The 24,842-nt window shown below is 38.0% G+C and overlaps 3 protein-coding genes across 6 annotated transcripts; 1 reads left to right on the top strand and 2 right to left on the bottom strand.

Moving 5' to 3' along the window:
* Positions 1-5,008: 5,008 nt before the first annotated feature.
* polb (polymerase (DNA directed), beta) lies at positions 5,009-10,686 on the bottom strand. The gene is made up of 14 exons (XM_041043270.1): positions 10,494-10,686; positions 10,146-10,203; positions 9,342-9,408; positions 8,439-8,513; positions 8,264-8,322; positions 7,987-8,036; positions 7,738-7,789; positions 7,551-7,605; positions 7,366-7,438; positions 7,191-7,261; positions 7,001-7,087; positions 6,792-6,859; positions 6,319-6,458; positions 5,009-6,198 (listed from the first exon to the last, which is right to left on the bottom strand). Exons 1-14 carry the CDS (start codon positions 10,552-10,554, stop codon positions 6,104-6,106), a joined length of 1,011 nt encoding a protein of 336 aa, XP_040899204.1. The 5' UTR covers positions 10,555-10,686; the 3' UTR covers positions 5,009-6,103.
* Positions 10,687-11,105: 419 nt separating this feature from the next.
* On the bottom strand, positions 11,106-14,017 carry enkd1 (enkurin domain containing 1). The gene is made up of 8 exons (XM_041042786.1): positions 13,958-14,017; positions 13,269-13,359; positions 12,798-13,022; positions 12,426-12,598; positions 12,199-12,339; positions 11,850-11,992; positions 11,506-11,642; positions 11,106-11,385 (listed from the first exon to the last, which is right to left on the bottom strand). The coding sequence occupies exons 2-8, from the start codon at positions 13,351-13,353 to the stop codon at positions 11,225-11,227; spliced, it is 1,065 nt and encodes a 354-aa protein (XP_040898720.1). The 5' UTR covers positions 13,354-13,359; positions 13,958-14,017; the 3' UTR covers positions 11,106-11,224.
* Positions 14,018-15,127: 1,110 nt separating this feature from the next.
* vdac3 (voltage-dependent anion channel 3) lies at positions 15,128-24,752 on the top strand. Of its 4 annotated transcripts, XM_041041571.1 has the most exons (11): positions 15,128-15,253; positions 18,716-18,834; positions 20,436-20,507; positions 20,742-20,791; positions 21,330-21,332; positions 21,864-22,016; positions 22,186-22,238; positions 22,405-22,632; positions 22,789-22,939; positions 23,266-23,323; positions 23,410-24,752. In XM_041041571.1, exons 2-11 carry the CDS (start codon positions 18,720-18,722, stop codon positions 23,499-23,501), a joined length of 975 nt encoding a protein of 324 aa, XP_040897505.1. In that variant the 5' UTR covers positions 15,128-15,253; positions 18,716-18,719; the 3' UTR covers positions 23,502-24,752. The 4 variants fall into 4 exon arrangements, with proteins under 4 accessions (XP_040897505.1, XP_040897506.1, XP_040897507.1 ...); XM_041041572.1 differs by lacking the exon at positions 21,330-21,332; XM_041041573.1 differs by lacking the exon at positions 18,716-18,834 and having other exon boundaries at positions 15,150-15,253.
* The last annotated feature ends 90 nt before the right edge of the window (positions 24,753-24,842 follow it).

The following is a 24,842-nucleotide window of genomic DNA, read 5'->3' as shown; positions in this document are numbered from 1 at the left end:
TCAAAATGTCATAAAAAACGTCATAGTATAGTATGGCATTTTTTTCGGGCAAAAAAAGTCAAAAAATTTTTTGACCTCAAAATGTCATAAAAAACATCATAGTATAGTATGGCTTTTTTTTCGGGCAATAAAATTCAAAAATTTTTTTGACCTCAAAATGTCATAAAAAACGTCATAGTATAGTAAGGCGTCAAAATTGGACCAAAAAAAGTCAAAATTTTTTTTGACCTCAAAATGTCATAAAAAACGTCATAGTATAGTATGGCGTCAAAATGGACCAAAAAAATTCAAAATTTTTTTTGACCTCAAAATGTCATAAAAAACGTCATAGTATAGTAAGGCGTCAAAATTGGACAAAAAAAGTCAAAAATTTTTTTGACCTCAAAATGTCATAAAAAACGTCATAGTATAGTATGGCGTTTTTTTCGGGCAAAAAAAGTCAAAATTTTTTTTGACCTCAAAATGTCATAAAAAACGTCATAGTATAGTAAGGCGTCAAAATTGGACCAAAAAAGTCAAAATTTTTTTTGACCTCAAAATGTCATAAAAAACGTCATAGTATAGTATGGCGTTTTTTTCGGGCAAAAAAAGTCAAAAATTTTTTTGACCTCAAAATGTCATAAAAAACGTCATAGTATAGTAAGGCGTCAAAATTGGACAAAAAAAGTCAAATTTTTTTTTGACCTCAAAATGTCATAAAAAACGTCATAGTATAGTATGGCGGTTTTTTTTCGGGCAAAAAAATTCAAAAATTTTTTTGACCTCAAAATTTCATAAAAAACGTCATAGTATAGTAAGGCGTCAAAATTGGACAAGAAAAGTCAAAATTTTTTTTGACCTCAAAATGTCATAAAAAACGTCATAGTATAGTAAGGCGTCAAAATTGGACAAAAAAAGTCAAAATTTTTTTTGACCTCAAAATGTCATAAAAAACGTCATAGTATAGTATGGCGTTTTTTTCGGGCAAAAAAAGTCAAAATTTTTTTTGAGCTCAAAATGTCATAAAAAACGTCATAGTATAGTATGGCGTTTTTTTCGGGCAAAAAAAGTCAAAAAAATTTTTGACCTCAAAATGTCATAAAAAACGTCATAGTAAAGTAAGGCATTTTTTTCGGGCAAAAAAAGTCAAAAAATTTTTTGACCTCAAAATGTCATAAAAAACATCATAGTATAGTATGGCTTTTTTTTCGGGCAAAAAAATTCAAAAATTTTTTTGACCTCAAAATGTCATAAAAAACGTCATAGTATAGTATGGCGTCAAAATGGACCAAAAAAATTCAAAATTTTTTTTGACCTCAAAATGTCATAAAAAACGTCATAGTATAGTATGGCGTTTTTTTCGAGCAAAAAAAGTCAAAAAAAATTTTGACCTCAAAATGTCATAAAAAACGTCATAGTATAGTATGGCGTTTTTTTCGGGCAAAAAAAGTCAAAAATTTTTTTGACCTCAAAATGTCATAAAAAACGTCAAAGTATAGTATGGCGTTTTTTTCGGGCAAAAAAAGTCAAAAAATTTTTTGACCTCAAAATGTCATAAAAAACGTCATAGTATAGTAAGGCGTCAAAATTGGACAAAAAAAGTCAAAATTTTTTTTTGACCTCAAAATGTCATAAAAAATGTCATAGTATAGTATGGCTTCAAAATGGACCAAAAAAATTCAAAATTTTTTTTGACCTCAAAATGTCATAAAAAACGTCATAGTATAGTTTGGCGTTTTTTCGAGCAAAAAAAGTCAAAAAATTTTTTGACCTCAAAATTTCATAAAAAACGTCATAGTATAGTAAGGCGTCAAAATTGGACAAAAAAAGTCAAAAAAATTTTTGACCTCAAAATGTCATAAAAAACGTCATAGTATAGTAAGGCGTCAAAATTGGACAAAAAAAGTCAAATTTTTTTTTGACCTCAAAATGTCATAAAAAACGTCATAGTATAGTATGGCGTTTTTTTTTCGGGCAAAAAAATTCAAAAATTTTTTTGACCTCAAAATTTCATAAAAAACGTCATAGTATAGTAAGGCGTCAAAATTGGACAAAAAAAGTCAAAAATTTTTTTGACCTCAAAATGTCATAAAAAACGTCATAGTATAGTATGGCTTTTTTTTGGGCAAAAAAAGTCAAAATTTTTTTTGACCTCAAAATGTCATAAAAAACGTCATAGTATAGTATGGCGTCAAAATGGATCAAAAAAATTCAAAATTTTTTTTGACCTCAAAATGTCATAAAAAACGTCATAGTATAGTATGGCGTTTTTTTCGGGCAAAAAAAGTCAAAAAATTTTTTGACCTCAAAATGTCATAAAAAATGTCATAGTATAGTAAGGCGTCAAAATTGGACAAAAAAAGTAAAAAAATTTTTTGACCTCAAAATGTCATAAAAAACGTCATAGTATAGTATGGCTTTTTTTTGGGCAAAAAAAGTCAACATTTTTTTGACCTCAAAATGTCATAAAAAACGTCATAGTATAGTATGGCGTTTTTTTTGGGCAAAAAAAGTCAAACATTTTTTTGACCTCAAAATGTCATAAAAAACGTCATAGTATAGTAAGGCGTCGAAATCGGACAAAAAAAGTCAAAAAATTTTTTGACCTCAAAATGTCATAAAAAACGTCATAGTATAGTAAGGCGTCAAAATGGGCCAAAAAAAGTCAAAAAAAAATTTGACCTCAAAATGTCATAAAAATGATCATACTATAGTAAGGCGTCAAAATGGGCCAAAAAAAGCCAGAAATTTTTTTGACCTCAAAATGTCATAAAAATGGTCATAGTATAGTAAGGCGTCAAAATGGGCCAAAAAAAGTCAACATTTATTCTGACCTCAAAACGTCATAAAAAATGTCATACTATAGTAAGGCGTCAAAATGGGCAAAAAAAAGTCAAAAAAAATTTTGACCTCAAAATGTCATAAAAATGGTCATACTGTAGTAAGGCGTCAAAATGGGCCAAAAAAAGTCAAAAAAATTTCTGACCTCAAAATGTCATAAAAAACGTCATAGTATAGTAAGGCGTCAAAATGGGCCAAAAAAATTCAAAAAATTTTTTGACCTCAAAATGTCATAAAAATGGTCATAGTATAGTTAGGCGTCAAAATGGGCCAAAAAATTCAAAAAATTTTTTGACCTCAAAATGTCATAAAAATGGTCATGGGGGGGGGGGGGGGGTAAGGCGTCAAAATATGCCAAAAAAAGTCATATTTTAGTAAGACCTCAAAATGTCATAAAACACGTCATGGGGGGGTAAGGCGTCAAAATATGCCAAAAAAATTCATATTTTAGCAAGACCTCAAAATGTCATAAAACACGTCATGGGGGGGGGGGGGGGGGGGTAAGGCTTCAAAATATGCCAAAGAAAGTCATACTTTAGCAAGACCTCAAAATGTCATAAAACATGTCATGGGGGGTAAGGCGTCAAAATATGCCAAAAAAAGTCATATTTTAGTAAGACCTCAAAATGTCATAAAACACGTCAAGGGGGGGGGGGGGGGGGGTTAAGGCGTCAAAATATGCCAAAAAAAAGTCAGACTTCAGTAAGACCTCAAAATGTCATAAAACACGACATATGGCCTTAAGCCGTCAAAATATGCTAAAAAAAAAGTCAGATTTCAGTAAGACCTCAAAATGTCATGAAAAAGGTCATACTTTAGTATGGATTCAAAATATGCCGAAAAAAGTTAAGTACTTAAGTAGATTGTAGGCCTCACGGGGGCTGAATTCACATTCCAGGGGGCACTGTTGAGCTGAGTGACCACAGCCAATTGTGCTAAAACCGTGCCCTGTGGCAAGACTTGTAGGGGATTATAGGTTTCAAAGTGGAATATTAGCCTGAATGGATGATAAGTGGGAAAAACCCCAAATCCTCATTTTCACAAATCGGAGGGTGAGTTTGTGGCGGTGCTCCGACAACGTCATGTAACGTAGAGAAAAGCTTTTGGCGGCGCCACGGGCAGACCATGTAACCCACATCAAGACATTTGATAACTTTTTGTCCCTAATGCCTTCTGAGCAATCTGACCAAAATTCTGCACAATCGGACAATTCCCCTAGGAGGAGTTCGTCAAAGTATGGCAAGTGCGAAAGGAAAAACGGTGCTTCTCGACGTGATGCATCTGTGTACCAATTTTCAAGTCCATAGGTATTACCGTGAATATTTTCACACTCTAGGGGGCGCTGCAGAGCCGTTTGGCTGCGCCCAGTCGCACGGACAAACCCCAACAAAACTTTAAACAACATGGTTGTTGGATGACTCCCATCCTACCTCCCCAACATCAACGGTGAACTGACCTGTCGGTAAACTGACCCGTCAGTAAATTCACCCGTCGGTAAACTAACCTGTCGGTAAACTGACCTGTCGGTAAATTCACCCATCGGTAAACTGACCCGTCAGTAAAACTGACCTACGTATCTGTACTTTACTTAAGTAAAAATAATAATGCATACTTTTGAATTTACTCCATTATTTTGCAGCAATTATCTGTACTTTCTACTCCACTACATTTCTACAATTTATGCCGTTACTCATTTCATGTTATGAACATAATTTGCTCAATATCTTGCATGAAAAAAATTGACTGATTGCGTTGAGGCGGTTTGCCATTGCCAACCAATCAGGTGGCTGTGGGTAAAATGCAGAGACTAATTTCCCCAGGAGGGATCAATAATTAAAAAAAAAAAAAAAAAAATGGCACAGCCCCGACACTGAGACAACCTTTTACTTTTAAAGTAAATTTAAAAGTACTTAGTACTTTTACTTAGGTAAGATTCTTGATGCAGTACTTCCACTTTCACTTGAGTAAATATTTGTACTTTTACTTAAGTACTAAGCTTCAGTACTTCCTCCACCCCTGCGCCATTATGTACTTTACCAGATAATTTTCGAAGTTGTTACAACTGGATGAGAAAAAACGTGTTATTATACTGGCAAGATTTTTCTTACTTTTTTTTTTTTTTTTTAGAAAATGCTCCATATTTACAACAAACACATTTCAATTCTAGAAACAAATTGAAAATGAAGAATTTTTTTTTTTCACCCATTTACTTTATTCATATATAAAGATGACATTTGGATGTTAGGAACCCCATTCTGTTTTACATGGGTTTTTCTTAAATATTTCTAGAACTATTTGCAATCATCCACATACAAAGCTGACTTCACAGTCCTATTCCTAACATTCAAGTTTTGTGTTACAGATAAAAATCGGTATCATAGGACACACTGTAGCGGAATTCTGGTTACCTGATTAGCTTCATTACTTTTATCTACTGCTTTCAAATGAAAACTGAACATACAATTCCCTGATTTACACGAGTAATCATTTTCACACGGACACATACAATTTATTCAAGTATCTCAGTGTAACAGTCATATTCACACACCAATAAAAACTGAGAAAAATATGTATTTTCATTTGGCCAAAATAAGTGTCTATAACCAGAAACTGAGCCAATTAAAGGCAAATATTGTTTTTGCATTTCTTCTTCCTAATTTATTCATTTACTCAAAGTGGAAGATAAATACTACAAGTTTAAAAACACACACTTAAGTTTCCATGGTGAATGAGTTTTTAAAAACTACTAAGACATAGTAGATATAGTAGCAACACTACTGTCTTGTCTGCATGTGTAACAGATACACATTAAAACACTTTTGCACAACCAAAATGTTAATGGAAACAACGAACATTTCCAACGATGGACAGATAACTGTAAAAGAAGCCAGTCCACATCAAGACTGCTCATCCCAGGTTATGGTGTAATCATTTTCTGGAATATCCAAGACTAAATGTATGTACGTGTGGAGAAAAAAAAAATACTGTTGAATTAAAACTTGCTTAAAAAATTGAGCCCATAAGCCTTCACATACAACCACCGAGCACTAAACCTAAGGTTAAAAACAAAATGACTGTTTTGTTGTGCATGTGTGTGTTCAGTTTAAAATTTAATTCACAGGGATTTTCACAGATTTCAACTTTAGATAGATGACGTTTTCTATTCAATATCATAATTGAATGGTATATGAAAGACTAACACACACAAAAACACACATTGGTACACATGCTTCTGATCTTGTTTGGAAAAGAGTTGTAGCCTTATGCAGATATAACTATAACTTCACTCGCTGCGGTCCTTTGGCTCTCTGTATTTGTACTGGATGTATTCAAAGATATCTCTCTCGCTATCCACCAACAGAGGTTCCCCTGCCACACCTACAACAGATCCACAAAGAAAAATAGCTGATAGTGAAAGCTGAAAGCATGAATCATTGGTTGCTGACTGATGATGGAACTGAGTTAAGAAGGTTCATGTCATATTAGACTGAGACTCACCGGTAACCCCGACTGGTCGTATGGTGTACTCATTCAGAGTGAAGCCCTTCTCCAGAGCATGAGTTCTCATATTTTTATTGAAGATATCACTTCCAGTGAAATACAGGACTCCACAGTAGTACTGGTCCTTGGGGATTAACCTTTGGATAATAGGGAAAATGACATTTAGAGTGCAGGAGCAAACAACTAATTAAAAGAACAAACAAATAAAAACTGAAGGTTGCATCTGAACTTTTTTTGGTGTGTATCCAAATTTATGAGACTAAACTGGGCCTGTTTTGCATTGTAGTAGTTATAGGTAATGTTTCAATTGGAAGATCACAATTTGAACCTGTCGACAATGAAATCACATCACCATCCCGACAAAGGACAATGCACCCCTCCTCACAGACTCAGTCTATGCTGTTTTGTATAAATATATGCTTATAAAAAACCCAATCTAGAAATATTGAGAGCAACATAAAGAAGGGCACCTAATATCAATACGCCTGTGAAGGTATTCTTCCTCATCTTCATCACTCTGCTGTAGCTGGCAGACTCCCTAGAAAAACAAGATTAGAACATTGTGACCACAGTCATGCGCTTCATGGGTTGGGTATAGTTACTGCACTAACCGTGTTACCACTCAAAACATGAAACACATACAGCGGAGGACACGAGACAAAATAAGTGCCGGCCTCACCATGAACTTTGTGTCTCCTTTGGACAGAGTGTCGGTCACAAACCCAATGGACTCCAAATGGTCAACCACGGCATGGAGGAGTTTGGCCTGGAAAATAAAAATAGAACAAAATGAATTAGAAAAGGATCAAATAAGTAACCTGTAGTTCTTGGTAAGAGAATTAGTGAGCTGGAGAAGAGAAGAGTCTTACCTGCTTCTCAGTCTGAGAGGTGTAGTTTGGGTGGGTCAGCAAAATATCAATATCACCACTCGATGCAGCTCCTGGAAATTATGTGAATCAGTATCTGATTATCACAGCTTTCACAATTTGAACTCCTATCATTAACTGAACACCAGCAGTAATAAACTTAAAAGGAAAGTTTTACCTCTCCTGTAACTTCCACAGATTGTTCCAATATATTCTGGATCAATTTTCTCCAACTCTCCAAGTATCAGCATCTAAACAAAAACAACAACAACACATCAGTACAGAATTGGAAAACTCTAAATAAAACTCACCTTAAAATAACAAAAAAATAAAATAATAAAAACAATATAAATGTTAGATCACCTCCATCTTTTCCATTTCAGCACGTGGAATCCTTTTCTCAAATTCCTCAAAGTACCTGAAGGCAGCAAAAAAATCCATAAAACACAGGTCATGTAACACTATGGGAAGAATAAATTCAGAGTTTATTTTGATACTGATGAATTACACATTTAGAAAAAACACTGTAAGAGTAAAGAGCCAAACATACTTGAGCCCAATCTGTTGATGATGGTTTAGCTTGTGCTCAATCTTTTTCAGATCTAAAAATACAGAAAAAAAAAAATGAAGAACATTGCTCATTAGAAGTAATACCATAGCTAAGTCTACACTGTGCACAATATTTATTCAGAATGCAATAGAGCACTTGTCTAAAAAAACACAAGTTATACGGACAAAGAATAAGATTAAACAAAAATATTTTAACAACTCCAATACAAGTCAGCGCTTCTGCACAAACCTTCTAATGTCTTCACCCCTTCTTCAAAAAACTTCCTGGCAGCAGCAGGGCTAAAGTCAGGACCCAAAAATGCAGATGGTTACGTGAAGCACATACAGTAAACCTAGATGAACAAATAAATCTAAACAAATTTCTGCCTCCCTCTGACAACTGAATTGGTCATCCAGTGCATTTTAATTAATCATGGTGCAGTTCATTGTGAATGTCCATATAAAACACTATATGGGTTTATAATTTGTATTAACTACAATTATTTGTAGTAACACTTAAGACATACCCAATTCCAGTAACTCTGGTGAGGAGATTGATGGAAGTGCTGGTGTCATCATTTCGGATCTAGAGGAAAATATAAAAGTGGTACATCAGTCTGTGTAATGTGTTAAAATTAAGCAATTATTAAACAAATATACATTACAGCATTAATAACAAATTGCCCCGGTCTGAAGATTCACCTTTTCCAGTTTCCGTAATTTACCAGTTTGTAGGAACTCATCAATCTTTTCTGCTATTTTAGCTCCAACACCATCCTGTTGAAATGTGAAAACAAACATGAGGGTTCTGAATAGTGTGATCTGCAGAGGTTATGTAACATGTCCAGAGTAGCTGTTGACAAACATTTTCAGGCTACAGCAGAGGGCAACGCATAACACACAACCACAGGCACGTGAGCACATTAGTGTTAGGAAGGACAAACAGTGATGGAGTCATTTCCAGTTTCCAGACATCAGAACATTGAAATGAGCTGTCTAAAGTGATAAAGATCAAGTCATCTATCCCAGTCAACTTCAACACAGAGAGATTTTAAAATATGACTCTAAGACTTGGTGAACCTGATTAATTCACCATTATAAGTCACCAAGAAAAAATACTGTGTGTAAAGTGTGGACATGCCAACACAAAACTCTTTCATGACTATAATCTGAAAAGTAAATAATGATTATGGAATTATTCTTCTGTGTACTCTGTCTACAGTGTCTATCGATCTATCTATCTCTCTGTCCATCCATTTGTATATCTATGACGACGATGACTATGATCATCAGTTACACCACCCTACTTTTGCAAATGTAAGAACATAAAACAGAGTTTCTTTATAAAGCACAAGCGTGAGACACATTCATTACAAAACTTTTATACTGACTTGTATATTATTATCTATGTCTTCAACTACAACTACTGAATTTTAAAATGCATTGCAGCATCTCCATTTGTACTAGTTTGTCCTACACAAAATTTCATTATGGACCATGTCACCAGGCTTTTTTTTTTTTTTGAACTATGTGGCACAAATTTGCTAATGTATTACTTACAAAGGTAGCCATTTGAGACGGTAAAATTGTATTCAGTTCACATACCAGTTTCTTAGCCTCTTCACCACTTCTGATCTTGTGAGGGTACTTTGCAATGGTAGATGCTGCTTTCCTAGCCACAGAGCACAAAAAAAGTGGTTATGCAATAGCAAAACAACATGGTTATAAAGCATTTTTGATTGAATTTCTGCTCCAACAAGGTTAAACAAAGTTTTCTCAAAATTAATCATCAGGATAGTGATCTCCACCCCCTCTCAGTCTGGTCAGTGGTCAATGCACTATACAGTCACTTGTTTGCCACATCTAGCAAACTACCGCAGTAAAATATAACAGCCCTACCATAGATTCCTACTTACATTTAGCTTATATTGTTCAGTGTCTGTTGAAACTGATCGAAAGAAATGTTGATTCAACATCACAGTTATGTTTCAGATGGTTAATTTGTATTTAGCTGTATTGTGGGGTATTTTTAATATTTAGTGGTGTGGAAAAAGTAAGTGAAAGAAAATCACCCCACAGTACAACAATACAATCAAGCATCAACACAAACTATAGCCTTCAAAATGACCATGAGGTTGAATCCACACCTCTCTCAAACAGTTTCAACAAAAACTGAACACATTAACCTCAATGAAGGCAGGATTTATTGCAGGGTTATTGTATTAGCCTGCGTTATTTTTGATCTAGGTGTGCCTTATAAACTTGTAACTGAGATGGTTTCAGTAACTTACATGACCACTGGATGAACTGGGCTTCAACAGCATTTCATTTATTATGAGTTGCTTCTCATTTAAATTCTCATCCTTAAACAAAGAACACCCTTTTGCTGAGCCTTCAAAGGGAGCTTACCTGTATGCATTGTACTTGTGTATTGCCCTGTTGACATTTTTTTCGTAATTAGCCAGCTCTGAAAACAGAAGTAAAACATTGCATTACTTCATATTTCCCTCACTCTCCTGTAGTTTATTGGCATTTAAATATAAGACATTTAAAAGAAAAGACAGTGACCATCAGCGTCCCGAATTTTACTTCCAGAAACCAAGGTTAAGAAATGCAAGAAGAAACAGCACCATGTATTTATCAAACAGCATAGTAGACAAATACATGTACAAGTCTTTTACGGTCATTTTTATTTAAAAACAGAACACGGCTATCAAGCTAGCTACTATTAGCTGACCGGTATGAATCCTCACGTACCAACAAGAAAGTCTGTTATTCCCTCATTCAGGGATTCCTGCGGCGCTTTCCTCTTGCTCATTGTGGATTTGACCCGCTCTCAAATGTCCTCCGAGAATTCAAACGGCCTTATATCCATGCAAAAAAACAGTTAAGACCTCTTTGTATTCTTAGTTAGCCTTTAGCACCGTAGTTAGCTGACGCTGAACAATGACCGAACGACGTAAACGGGGTGGGACGTGCGTAATACGTCATAGATTCCCAAAATAAGACTGCATAAAAACTCAACTATACCAAAACTACAAAACTATTCCAAAGTGTTACATGACATCAGCTTTTTTTTTACCCAAGCAGTGTTTTTTTTTTTCCAAAATTGTAATATACAGTGACACAAAAATTACCCAACAGCCAGTTTTACTCAAAAACAAAACAGATCACATCTCAGCAAGTGATACTTAAGGAGCTAATGGATTTTACTGTTAAGGTTACAGTGCATCTGAATATATCTTTTTCCAATAGAAAACTGCATGTTATTCAGTAGCATGTAACCGATATTCAGTAAGCTCACTGGCTAACCTTTTGCAATTTATAAAATGAAACTACTGTTGAAACACAATCATCTATTTTACCAGGTTCAGTGTTATGTTAAATAATACAACTACAAAATAAAAACGAATCTCAATAAAGCAGTGGATTTACAAGACCTTCTCCTCCTCTTCCTTCTGTCTCCCGATCCTCTTCCTCCTCATGTGTTAGGAATCTATTTTTACATAAACTTTGTCTCTGGAGAATATTTTAATGGCCTCCTCGATTTCAGACAGCCTACTATCAAGGTGAGCCCTTCGTGAGCGAACACTCAGATTGTCAGCTTTGAGAGGGAGTGACAGCAGCTCTGTCACCAGGGAACGATGGGCTGAGGAGAGATCAGCAACAACAGAGTTAGACTGGCAAATATTCACTGTGCATTTATTACTTTAAGTGAATGATGTCACCATGAATGTCAGGACAAAGATAAAGGGCAACAGAGGCATACTCTCTTTGAGGGACTTCAGCGTCTCCTGTCTCTCATTCTCAGGCATCAGGGTGTGGCCAGCTGGGATTGTAGGATCAGGTGCGTTCCTCTGTCTCTCCTCCTCCTCTTTACGCCACTGCTTCTTCCTTTCCTCAAGACTGTTAAGTGTGTGTGTTTAAATGTGAATGAGAGAGAGAACAAACATGAGCAATAGCAGTGCAAAAAGATGTAAAAAAAAAAAAAATCAAATAGCACATATGGTCAAGAATCACATGTTCTTATCAAACTAGCTACTTTTGAGTTGATTAAGATTATGATTGTAAGATAAGGAGGTAAGAAATGGCACTGGAGTAAGGAGTACTCACTACTGAGGCACCTGTCCCTTGACTGCACTGGGTACAGGCTTATCTCTTAGGTTTGTCAGTGACTGGGAACGACGCAGCACAGCTTTTCCTGCAGCCCGGGCATTATGTGTTATGAAGTCTATGGTCTGACCTTGAACCTGTAACTGTATCCACATATAACAATGTATGGCATTAAAACAAACAGGAAATACTGTAGATTCACCTCAAAGCCGGGAAAATGGCTTTGAGGTGGCTTTGTTTGCTTAATCAGTTTGGAATACAAGACAATAACTGCAAGCACTACAATATCTCCAATTGTCTGATCTTGTGAGCGTGTATCAATAAGTAAACACTCACTGGCAATTCTCACCTGCAAATCCTGGTCATGTGCAGAGTTGCAGGAGGTAGGTACTGAAGTTTTGGAGGTTGGTCTTAGTGGGGCAGTACGTCCACCGTTAGAGTGGGCCCTCAGAAATTTTTGGCACTGTGGTTTAACAGTTGGACTAGAAACCTGCATGAAACAGACTCGATTAAAAGGTATCCAGAGGAAATATTCATCACTCAAGGACTTCCAGCTTTTGCAGACACTTTCCTTACCTGTAACTGGGCCATCACCCTGGAGGGGACATTCTCAAATTTGGAGGAGGTCCACAGAGCTTTGACTGGAACTGGACGGGACTTCGCTCTCTCAGCCTCCTGCTCTTTGCAGCGTCTCTGGATCTCACGGAGACGACGCACATTCTCTTTACTAAAGTCATGTACTCGCTGTTCTAAAAGGCCAAATAACAAAAGTTGTCTTAATTACTTTCTACTTTTGCGTGGTTATTGTGCTTAATCACCCTCTACTTGCTAATAACAACACAGAAATTGAAAAACTAGAAATAAGAAGGAACTCTGCCAAGACAAAACAAGCTTCTCGTGTTTTTGAAAACTGTAAGTTTATAGATCTGAAAAATCAGTTGCAATTACTCTGTTTGGGAACAGGGGTGATTGAAACACCATCTAGTTTGAGTAGTTCCCCCACTACCCCTCTTTGTCCTCTTTCCAGAATATGGGTGGCATTAGGGCCAATACGGTGGGGATGTGCTGGGGTTCGAGCACTGTAGCAGCCAGGGTACAACACAGGATCTGGAGCAAGTGGCCCTGACAGTAGGGCCAAAGTCCCATCATGGTTTCCCTCTAAACGTCCACGAGCTGGAGGAGGAAAGAAACGTAAATAATGTAACTTGAGGCCAACATTTATTTCTAATGACAAGGTCCTCCAAGTGTGGGGGTCAGTGGAATTCACCACAATGCCAAAAACTCAAGTCTTGTTGAAGGAAATAGCTATATTAAGTTTGTAGATATTCATTTTACTGTCTTACATCAACATACACATACACAGTAAATTCTGTCTTAGGGAGGTTTTTAGTATACAATAACCCGACGGCAGCATCTAACCTGAAGCAGGTCGTCTGTAGTACTGAGGAAACAGAGAAGGATCAGGGGGGATTGGCCCAGATATTGATGAAGGCCCCTCACACATCTGAATCTGTAAGTTGTAAAAAACAAACAAAACAACAAAACAAAAAAACTAAGCTACAGTGTCAGCTGAGAAATATGGCCAAGTCAAACCAAACACAAACACACATAGATTTATCAGTGAAAGCTAACTGATTTTATGAAATCAGTAAATTATGCCAGCCAATTAAGTTATTAACCACAGCTTAAACCCTTTAAAAACGGGGCCTTATCAGAAAGTGGTGTCCGCTTTTCCAACAAAATATAGCTAAGTCCTTCAGAGTTACAAATCTAATCGCATAGACTTAGTGTATACGGCTGTGCAGAAGTGTAGTGGCTTCAAGTTTATGTTTATATCAGTAGTCAGTATGCGTGGTGGCTATATTCTAGCTATACGGTCAACATGTGGATAAAATCAATGATTGAATAAATCCAGTAGTTGTTTTCTCATAACACAAGTATGACAATCGTTAGCTAACTAACGGTGTAACTATGGCTAATCTCAGGCTATGTCGGCGAATTCCAGCTCAATAACGAAACATAACCATGTGTATTTGCAATATCTTAATGTCAACCAAGCAACTATAACCGGTTTTTGTTGTATAAAGTAATCAATTTAATTCGTTTACCTTTAATTTCGTCTTGTTTATTGTTGGGGATTTTGTTCACGCGTGCTGATGACGCCGAGGTATCAACACTTGTTTCGGCAGTCTTTACCATGGCAACAGGGCAGCCGCACATAGAATTAGACCTGATAGAACGGAGAAGTCCCTAAAAGAGTGAGTATCCCGTGCGTATCAAAATGACATCTACATCACTGAACTGATAAGCACTTGGGAGTTTAACAGAAATAAGACACGGACACAGCGTTAGGCTTCTCACAACCGCCAACAAATGTTTTTTCGCAATCACGGTGGGTTAAAGCTGTGGCGCATCAGTTTGGAGACAAGCCATAAACTGTTGATAGACAGTTGTTGATAATTACAGCAATAATAATGATGATGATGATACCACGATTTAATGGGTAGTTAGCCCTAAGGCTATATTTACATGGGTCCCCTGGCTTTGCAATGTTGCATCAGGTTTGAGTTCTAGCAGGTGTTTCTCTGTGCGAGCTCCATGTGTTGTGTTGTCTGAAGCTCCCCTTCCAATTCACTACGACTGCAACACCAAAGCCCAAACTATAACAATAATTATACCTATTCCCTACTATTACACTATATTATTCCCATAACCATTTGATTGTTGGAGCGTGTTTGGGCGGGGGTGGGACTCAGCGCACAACTTGAAATTAGCGTCTCCCTGAAAGGCGTTTACCAGGGCATATAATACCCTGTCCCACAGCGATTTTAGCAAGAGATTATTGCCCCCGAGTGGTGTAAGACTCTCATTACCCCCAAAACAAATGCGGCATTTGCACGTTTGTGGCGCTTGCTGTTGTTGCCACAGGTTCTTTCTCACTGACAGTGGCTAGAACAATAAAAATACGTAATAAAGTTATAGCATTGCAGTGATATTTGTGGAATAATTAGACGCAGTCTATGTAGAAAAATGCATCAGGGTGCTGCCCTCACCAATTCCGTGATTTTTATTTTTTATCTTATAATGAATACTACGACAAAACTATGAAGATTTTCCCCCATGACTATAAGAGTGACAAATACTTAGATCAAACTCTTACTGAGCGCCAAATAACTTCCCAGTATTAATGTCCAAAATGTAAACTCGATGTTCATATGTAAAACATTTACGTGCGGTATATTGTTCGATACGCTCTTTCCTCAATGTCAATTACACAACGGCCCCGCCCTCGGCCGGAGGTCTGACTTGCGCCTGCCCAGTCTGTTAGTCTCTTTCTCCTTCACAGTGCCCCGCTGCGCCGAACAGCGTTGAGAAACTCAGCACACTCCGCCCCATAAATAAAGGTAAGAAATAAATAAACTTTGGCAAATTGTTATTTTCATAAAGTTACTGTTTTGCGTCGGCTTATCTGCACGACGGTTTAGCTGTTGTCAGTAGTCTGACTGTCAGTGAGATATGAGTCACACAAGGACTGTGCGTGCAGCAGGCGGGTATGCCAGGGTTTTAATGCCAGTTTAGGCCTGTATGTCCTGTTAGTTAACTGAAATTCACAACTGTAAACTACATGAACAACAGCAACCACAAATGGAAGTTTACTGGCCATAATTTCTTTGAGATCAGTGCTGGCGACATGGGACATAAGGATCCCACTGACATTTTTTTTAGCATTGTGGTGCAGCATCTAGTCTATATCACTAAAAAATACAGATTGTGTTTTAGACGGGTAGGTGTTGCAGTGTTGGTTGCCAAGCACACAATAGACGTGCACACTAACAAAGGAAACCAGTGGTGGACGCATCTGGCACAAAAAAAAAAAAAAAGAATACTCGCCCTCTCACGGGACAGGGTGACCTGATGCCATAGATCACGTTTAAAGCTTTATGTGTGTGTTTGTCAAGAAGGTCTATGAACAGTAACACAACATGGACCGTTGCCTTTTGGAACTGCCACCTTTACGCATGCTCCTTTTAAGTAATTATACAGTCTCAGTTTGATTAGAGTGATAGAGTGATAATGACCCACACCGAGTATTTATTATGCAAATCAAACAACAAGGTCAGCTTGGGGGAATAAGTGAAAGTGAAACTTGTGATATTTTAGCTGTTTAAATTGATAGTGGGAGGAAATTGTGGTCATTTATGTGGTCGCTATCCAACGTTCTGAAATCAAGCCTGTTGGTAAAATGCCAGACTGTCTCATAGCTGAACATACTCATTAATCACAAAACAGATTCATGCATCAAGCATTAAACGACCCAAGTCCAACAGTAGTCTAGCTGTTGACATTATGCACTCTGCGGTCCACTGGCAGTGCCTCTTATTCGGACTGGAGCGTACTATGGAGCAAATGCATCACTACACCATGCACTTTACATTCAAGCTATAAATTGTTGTGGTGTAACTTGACTGCACTTGAACTTATCTCACAGCCACACATTCCTTCTGTTATATGCTGCACACACTTGCCTTGGTTTCACGTTATCAGACGGTTTGGCCAGTGTTGGGTAACGGCTTGTTTACACAGTTTTATATTTTTTTGTTTTTTTTTTTTGTTCTGATAAAGTAAAACCATCAAACTGTATTCAGACTTACAAATACAAGACATTAGATGCTTTTAACCAGTTTATATCAACACTAAGAAGACTTTTTAAGTTTGATGCATTAATCGCTATAACTGATCAATTGCTGTTATTTTTGACATTTCATAGAGAACATATGAGACATTTCATAGAACTGAGTATTTAGATGATACGTTTGAGTAGATCTCTCAATAATGATAATAATAGGAAGTTGCAGAACTAGAATCCAGAATCAGGAGTAGCCCTCTGTTTATATGAATCAGAGTTGATGTAACACACTAATGTTCTCAGAGAGAACAAACAGCTCTCTAATCAGTCAACTGAAAATAATTATTACTGAAAAAATGTCAATTTACACGTATTTTGCTGTGTATATGTAAAACATTAATAAATGTGCCTGATTTTTAAAAGAACCACCATCGTGTTTGTGTGGTCGTACTTTTGTCATACTTCTGTTGATTCTTTATATCATTGTGACCTCTGTTAAGATGAATGGCAGGAGTGTGTTTGTATATAAACATTGTGTGGAGGTACAGTACAGACAGATTCATCCGTATTTATAGGGGTTTTTCATAGGCTGAACCTGGAGGAGGACACATGTTGAAACCCTAGTCACATGTGTTGTAGTGTCAGGTTCACCTGGGCTAATTATAGAGCCAAGTGTTCAGACTGAGAGATGAAGGCTGGGAGGGAAAGAGTCAAAAATGGACCTTGTGGTGAAGGAGGTTAAGGGGCACAGAGTGGAGAAGGAGTTTGCCTGTCGGGTGCAATGACAAAGACAGTCCAGGAATTGCACATGGTCAGCAAAATGCAGGTCAGCTGGCACACAATTGCTTAGTGTTCAAAAAATGAAGAGCAACACTGAGCAGAGATGGACAGGACTTTTTGACACATACTGTGACTTATCAGGTGTTTGGATGTGAGAAAGATGGAGATCTTAAAGGCCCTGAAAACCTAATTTCTCAGTCACTTTCCTACGGTGAGCAATGGGGCCCTACAAGAACAGAACATTTTCTGCCAAAGATAGATGAGGTTTGGTTAGTCCTCTTGGGACATGTCTGCATTTGTGGTCTTGTCCTTGTTTCTCGTTGGTTTGAATTGGGGAGGTCTCAATTGGGAAAAAGGTGATTTCACATACTCCCATGCATCTTTTAGAGTTTAGCAACATCTGAGTCAGATCCTGACGACAGTTTTTAGATTGTTTGCTTACATTTCCGGTGCTGTAAGTGAGCTATGATCAAACCACACCCACACAGTGTGTTAAAACAGCTGTAATTGACATAACAACAATGAATCTCACTCTCACCATAGCTTTTCTCAGTGAAAAAAACTCAAGTGGTTTTGCAGGCAAGTTCTCCTATCAAGTGAAATAAACACAAACACCAATAATAAACTAATGCTAACATACCTTACTCATCTCCTCTCCAACTGTGACGTGATTGTCAGTGTTTTATTTGTTTTTGTTTCAACCAAGTGACCAAAAAAATTAGTTATTGCAGGATTAATAAAGAAGAACTAAAGATGTTTCAGAGATTCAGCTCCGACTGCTGATTATTTCGTTTTGAATATCTAATTTTAAGAAATCAAATCATAGGTATAAGAAATACCTATGATTTGAAACCAAGTTTTCCTGCGTTTTTAAACACTTCACCACCTCTGAATGTGGAGAAGACAAATTTGGAGAGAGACTGCTGTACATATGGGACTCTGCTCATCTTGCCTATAGGACACAAATGGGAGGTGAATGACATTTTGACGTCAAGTTGCATTATGTGCGCTTTAACATGCTGTTGATGTAACACTTGCAGACAGATGCTTACCTTTATGATGTGCTGTGCTCTTGTATAAGGGGGCACGGAGGCTTTCACGGATTTCACTAGCTCACCATTTTGTACCCTTCATGTAGCTAATCAGTGTTCTTTGTATGATAAAAATGCCATCTCTCAGTGACATACAAGAGCTGTACACAGACCTTATCATGTACAAATGCAGTGCACAAAGTGCATCTCCTGGGCTATGCACATACTGTAAAATGTGATGCAATAGTTGGCCAGGTTCCTATGTAGAAAGGAGACCTCTGAGCTCTGACTGTATGCTAAGGAAGCATGCTAATGTTCACAGCCACTCTCAGACAAGCCCACATATTGTGCTCTGTTGCTGTCAAAACAGTGCAGGACTATTTGCCAAAGTTTTCTATTGTCCCTTCTTGCACTTCTCTTGTCTGAAGAGACATGGCAGAGAGAGAAGTGGCGAGTATGGTGCAGCAGGACAAGACAGGAAAAGGCAAGCAGGCAGAGAACAAAGGCCACTGTGTGACATGTCAGCAACACGCACCCAAGGGACATGGTGAGTGGGGTGTGTGTGTGTGTAGAGAGACAGATGACGTATCATCAGGGTCCCTGGATTGCAATTTGGCTACACTGTTATTAGAGACCTGACCTTAAGATGAGAAGTCCCAGAGTCTGAACAATTTTCATCTTTACCCTTTGTCAATTTCAGTTTGTTGGATTCCGGTGATGATATTGGTTCAGTCATCGTTGCATTAGCTGATAGGAGCTGCATTGCCCCAAGCAATGTCTATTTTCCATCTTCTGCAGAAAAGAGGTGACAGATGAGATTAAAAGTGGGGGAGGGACAGAAGCACACGAAATAAAACACTAATCCAGGTTTAGGGTGTAAGTGAATGCGGGATATTCTAAATGCTCCTGCAAAGTCACCTTGTAAAAAAAGGTCTTCTCTCACACACGAAGAGCATGCACACACACACTGACCCAGGAGACCCTGATGACTGTCTGAAGCACTATGATGCAGTGCAGTGGTGTGCAGGACTCGCAGTTGCTGACTAACCAAATAGCTACTGCTTATGTTAGCTCTACTGCACTGGCTTGCACAGTATTTCTTTGCACATCATACATATTTTATATCTCTCTCTTCATAAGCGTAGCATAATGAGTATTATATTAATGGTGAAATACAGTAGGGGCACGGACAACAAAATTGCTCCTTTGGATGTTGCTGTGGTCTTTTAAAGTATTTGGTACCCCATATTTCTAGTCCCTCAATCCAAGAGAATCAGTCTCATTAGTTTAACAACCTCTGCTTCTTGCTAATGGATGACTGCCAGGCAGTCAATAGGGTTCACATGGAAGATGGAGGGGGAGGAGAGAAGCTGGATATCATCCGCACCCAGGCAGGCCCTCTCCAGATAGCAAGGGTTTCCCCACTGAGGCAAATAAGTATACTGATATATACAGATTGCAAGTAAACATTTATTAGAAAATGCTTTCCGCAGTGCTTTCTGTGCAAGGGAATACAGTTCTTTTGTTTATGCAGAGGTATTGTCTCAGTTGCATTGCCTAGCTTTCACAAAGATGCAGAGCTCCATGTATTCACAAAAAGTATTCAGCTTGGACTTGTTTGCAGCATTTGTTACAGCTTTTTGATTTAAAGGGGCACTCCATTGATCAGTTCAGTCCTCATGGGGAGTACTACTCTGTCTTTGATGACAGTAATATCTATAATAAAATCCTCCATTGTCTCAGTTTGAACTACAGACTTCATACTTTCAACAGAAACTCTGTATAACATCCCCGAAAAGGCGTGGGTGTTAAATAGTGCCTAATGAAAGGTGTGATCAAGTTGTATCATGCAAAATGTAGGATTCCAGCAATCTGGAGCTTAACCCATGCTTGGGACTAAAAATCTGGGTATTTCATCCTCTGCAGCACAAATTGTGACTACTATATTTTTTATTTTTGTAACTGCCTTCTCCATGCCCTGCAAACTGATGGAGGTGCATTACTAAATTGCTGGAGTATCCCTTTGACCATGCATCAGTCAGATTAATGTAACGATATGCATATTTGGATATGTTCCATTGTTTTGAAAAAAAAAAACTGTAAAAATAAAACAACAACTTGACAGCATGTACATGTTTGTTTCTTCAGGCACAATGGCCGTCCCTCCTGCATACTCTGACTTGGGAAAATCTGCCAAAGACATCTTCAACAAGGGCTATGGTAACTTTGACAAATTCATAAGATTCTTTTATTTTAACTTTTCTGGATGAAGCCGGGCTGAAGCAGGTCTGATCTTAAGAGAACATTCCTTTGCCCTGTGTCACTTTAAATGCAGGCTGTTTATTTTTGCTGCAGCTGTTTTAGAGCCATGCTGTGCAGAACAAGGATGTAAGTGATTTTCCATCCTTTCTTTTTTTTTTTTTTCTTAATTTACTTATTGTCCTTTCTTCCCAGGCCATGGAGTTTTGAAGCTGGATGTTAAGACCAAGTCCCAGAGTGGCGTTGTAAGTACTGTTGTAGTCTCTGTAAGCTTGATGTGTTTAAATTTCATGTTCAGTCTTTTCTCTCAGTGTTCTGTGGTACAGATCAAATGGCTGACTCACAGAGTTGCAGCAGTTCATGTCAGAGTGTTTGCTGCCTGACATGTATTCAGTACAGAGTCAGCAGAATAACACTGTCTGCCCAACAAGTGAACTTCTAACTCTTGTTCCTCAAACAACATGCTGTATTATGATGAAGGAAAAAGTTCTTCATTTCACAGTGTTTAGTTAGCTCCAGATATGTGTTGCTATAAACCTGTTGCCATGGTAAAACCATAATGAGCACTTGAGTTTCCCACATGCCACAACACTCAAACCTCATTGAAAAATACACTGTAAATGTAATGACTCTGTGTCCAAACTCACAGGTTTCTGCTTTCTATAGCACTGCTTTTCATTTTCCCTGTGAGCGGATAAATTGCCACATGTAAACTCTGCGTGGTTCTCCCTAACTTTCTCTCTTTTCTCTTTTTTCTGCTTCTTCTTTGGGTGTTCCTGTCAGATGGTAAGAGAGAGTGTGTGTGCGTATGTAATTATTAAACACAGGTACACTTCAGGGTAAGCCAGTGATATCAGTTATGTGTTTGTGTGCACACAATGTGTGCAGGCTTTCTGCCAAGTGTTTCTTTGCAGCCGTAGTTTGTTTAAGTGGCACCATTGTCCTAAAATTTTGCAGCCCTAAAAGCACTGATCCTCAATTGCACTCACAATCAGCCTCTCCCTCACACTCCTGCCTATATTTCCAGTTTTCCCTCTCAACTCATTTCTCCACCTTAAAGTTTAGTTCTTCTTTTAAATAACCAGCCATTCAAACCTGAGAGGGATTGTGTGGCAGAGGAAAAGCAGAGAAACGATGCTTGTTTCCCTCACCTTTTTTTTTTAATTTTCTCTCTCCCTGAATGCTTTGTCGTCCTCTCTGCCTTTAGTTTTAATAGCTGGGCTCTAATGTGGCAATGTACCTCTCTGCTTCCCTTCCCACCTCATCGTCCATTTCCATCTCCTCCCCTTCATTATTCCATCCCTCTTTGTCCTGCAGGAGTTTGCCACATCTGGTTCCAGCAACACAGATACAGGGAAGTCAGGCGGTCACCTGGAGACTAAATACAAAGTGAATGAGCTTGGCCTCAGCTTCAACCAGAAATGGAATACAGACAACACTCTCACCACAGAAATCACCATGGAGGACCAGGTGGAGTCAAGCAAACAGGATATTAGTCATTTTAAGTAGTTATACGACAGAATATAAGACAGGAATTTACTTTACTAGCTTATTATTGAAAAAAAATGTTCAAAACATCAGTATATTCACTTTCAGAAAAAAACGTAGCTCACACTCTGTGTCTCCTGTCTGTCTGCAGCTGGCTAAGGGCTTGAAACTTGGTCTGGACACATCATTTGTGCCCAACACTGGGTAAGAGCAATCCTATTCATGCTAAGTAGTTTTTATTATCTTCAATACACTGACAACAAAGCGAATAAATTACTCAATATTGATGCATATTCTAAACATATTAATAATGCAGCACTTCTATCTAAATGACTTTCCCTCTATTCTTTCCTTGGATTTCCATCTGTAGCAAGAAGAGTGCCAAACTGAAGACTGGCTACAAGCGTGACTATGTCAATGTGGGCTGTGACCTGGACTTCGACATGGCTGGTCCCACCATCCATGCAGCTGCTGTGCTGGGCTATGAGGGCTGGCTGGCTGGCTACCAGTTGTCTTTTGACACTGCCAAATCTAAACTGACCCAGAACAACCTTGCCCTTGGATACAAGGCTGGTGACTTCCAGCTTCATACCAATGTGTGAGTCACTACATCACAGTGAAGAGTGGCAGGAAATGGAAGTGATACACTAGATGAGGACAACAGTGAGACAGGAAGCGTTTCCCTTGGGTGAAACATGAAGTTCTGACTAATATCCATTGCTGCTAATCTCCACCTTTTGCTCTTGTATTTTAGCAATGACGGCACAGAGTTTGGTGGCTCAATTTACCAAAAGGTGAACAGCAACTTGGAGACGGCGGTCCACCTGGCCTGGACAGCTGGCAGCAACAACACACGCTTTGGAATTGGGGCCAAATACCAGCTGGATAAGGATGCCTCCCTGTCTGTAAGAACGGACTTCAACACTTCACTGACACATCTAAAATGATAAAAGTTAAAGTCATAACTAAATCAAACAGATGGAAAGAAAATCCCCAACAGTAGAGTTAGCAGTGTCTCATAAAAAAACTCCCTAAACCCACACTCACTCTGAATACCAACCTGGCATACTTTTCAGGTATTAATCTTACTCCTCTGCAGTGGTTGACCTGATGCTGATGTATCCATATATATAGGATATAAATTATGTAACTGCATCCCAGTTCCCCAGTCTTCTAATGCTGTGTTCATGACTATCTCACCTGTCCCTGGTGTTTTTTCTTCTCCTCACAGACCAAAGTTAACAACGCCTGCCTTGTTGGAGTTGGATACACACAAACTCTCAGGCCAGGTTAGTAGTTCACCTTTTTTAAAAACTATTTTCTATAGAGCATAAGCATGGTAATTTAATCCGTAATCGGACATTCTTCTGTGCAGGAGTGAAACTCACCCTCTCAGCTCTGATTGATGGCAAGAACGTGAATGGCGGTGGACACAAAGTCGGCATGGGCTTCGAGCTGGAGGCATAAAGATTTAGCAGGAGGACAAACAAGGAGAGTGGGAGGAAAGCAACACAGGAGAAGAGTAAAGAGCCCAAATAAGACAACACCACAAAAGTCCACTCAGTGGCACATAAACACGTATCCCCTACACAGAGTCCTACACACATATGCACACATTCTTTGGCCTTAACCCTGAAACCCCAAGCAGCCTCCAAGACCTCCAGTACTGTAATTTTTCAAGAAATCAAGCATTATTTTGTGTTATCTATTTTTACATGTTACACTATTCACAGTTCCCACAACCAATTTTTGAGCAAATATTATATATATCATTCAAAACCCCAAATCTCCAAATAATGTGCTACTTATGACCAGTTTGACTAGACAAAGTGCTCTTTTAATAGAGCATTTGTCTCAGGCATTTCTGTGTTCTTTCTGAAATAAGATATAAAGCACCTTCTTATTTTGACTGTGTGGTCAGGTAATTTTTGTTCAGATATATTCTGGGTTTTAGACCTTAATAAGATCATTAGAGGATGCTTGTTTTGGTATATTGTTTCAAGGCTAGAGAGAAGTTTTTGGCTTCATTGTCATTCATTGACAAGTACAGTGACTTTAAACAGATGCAATAAAAGCTGAGAGAGAATTAAGCAGAAAAGACAAAGAGCGGCTGATCCTTCTTAGGTTGAGTGGACTGACTTTGATCCCACCATCTGACCTCAGTAACACAGTTATAAACTGTGAACCGTTAATTGCCAAAATGTCTATTTTTCAGGTCCTGTTTGGTAAAAAGGGCTGATGGCAATTTGGAGCTCTGTGTCACCTCTTTGTCATGTCTCGTTTTGTGTCCTGTACCTGTTCAATCACTACACTTCACTTTATCTGTGCTGTGCTTTGTATAGGAAAGTTAGTCAACAGTTAGGACCTCAAACTAATTTTATTGAATTGATGGAATAAAGAATGTAAAACTTCATAATAATAGTGGGTGTTTTTTGTAAAATTTTTGTTGACATATAACAATGAAGGAAGAGAAATTTGCCCTCTTTCCCAGAAAAATGGAAATTAATCATTATTCATCACTTAAAATAAAAAAAACTATTCAATATACAAAATTCAATTTTGTTTTAGAAATGACAGAAATGTCTTACATTATTACAGCATGGAGTATGTACACACATAGACATCAAGACATCACAGACACTTGATAATGTAACTTCTCTCATGACTTTGTATGATCTATATGTAGTAAAGTCTACCTGCAGTAGTTGGGATTAAGATAGGCACAGCTTTGAAGCAAAGCATGAAAAAAAAATCAGGATACAACATCATTTTGCAGTAGCAGTCATAACTAAAACACCCAGATTCAAA

This window comes from Toxotes jaculatrix, chromosome 7 (assembly GCF_017976425.1).
Source record: "Toxotes jaculatrix isolate fToxJac2 chromosome 7, fToxJac2.pri, whole genome shotgun sequence".
Taxonomy (NCBI): Eukaryota; Metazoa; Chordata; class Actinopteri; family Toxotidae; genus Toxotes; species Toxotes jaculatrix.
The sequence above is the reverse complement of the archived record's forward strand: the minus strand, read 5'-3'. Positions and strand labels throughout refer to the sequence as shown.

Bases quoted from the DNA above. Each gene is read 5' to 3' on its own strand.
- polb (XM_041043270.1), bottom strand. From the start codon at position 10,554: ATGAGCAAGAGGAAAGCGCCGCAGGAATCCCTGAATGAGGGAATAACA. The intron at 7,606-7,737 runs GTATGTTTGGCT...TGCTGCCTTCAG, and splicing joins CATCAACAGATTGGGCTCAA to GTACTTTGAGGAATTTGAGA. The intron at 6,199-6,318 runs GTGAGTCTCAGT...GATCTGTTGTAG, and splicing joins ACGACCAGTCGGGGTTACCG to GTGTGGCAGGGGAACCTCTG.
- vdac3 (XM_041041571.1), top strand. From the start codon at position 18,720: ATGGCAGAGAGAGAAGTGGCGAGTATGGTGCAGCAGGACAAGACAGGA. The intron at 22,633-22,788 runs GTGAGTCACTAC...CTTGTATTTTAG, and splicing joins TTCCAGCTTCATACCAATGT to CAATGACGGCACAGAGTTTG. The intron at 22,940-23,265 runs GTAAGAACGGAC...TTCTCCTCACAG, and splicing joins ATAAGGATGCCTCCCTGTCT to ACCAAAGTTAACAACGCCTG.
- enkd1 (XM_041042786.1), bottom strand. From the start codon at position 13,353: ATGTGTGAGGGGCCTTCATCAATATCTGGGCCAATCCCCCCTGATCCT. The intron at 12,599-12,797 runs GTAATTGCAACT...TTGGCCTTTTAG, and splicing joins CACCCCTGTTCCCAAACAGA to AACAGCGAGTACATGACTTT. The intron at 11,643-11,849 runs GTGAGTACTCCT...CACACTTAACAG, and splicing joins AAGGGACAGGTGCCTCAGTA to TCTTGAGGAAAGGAAGAAGC.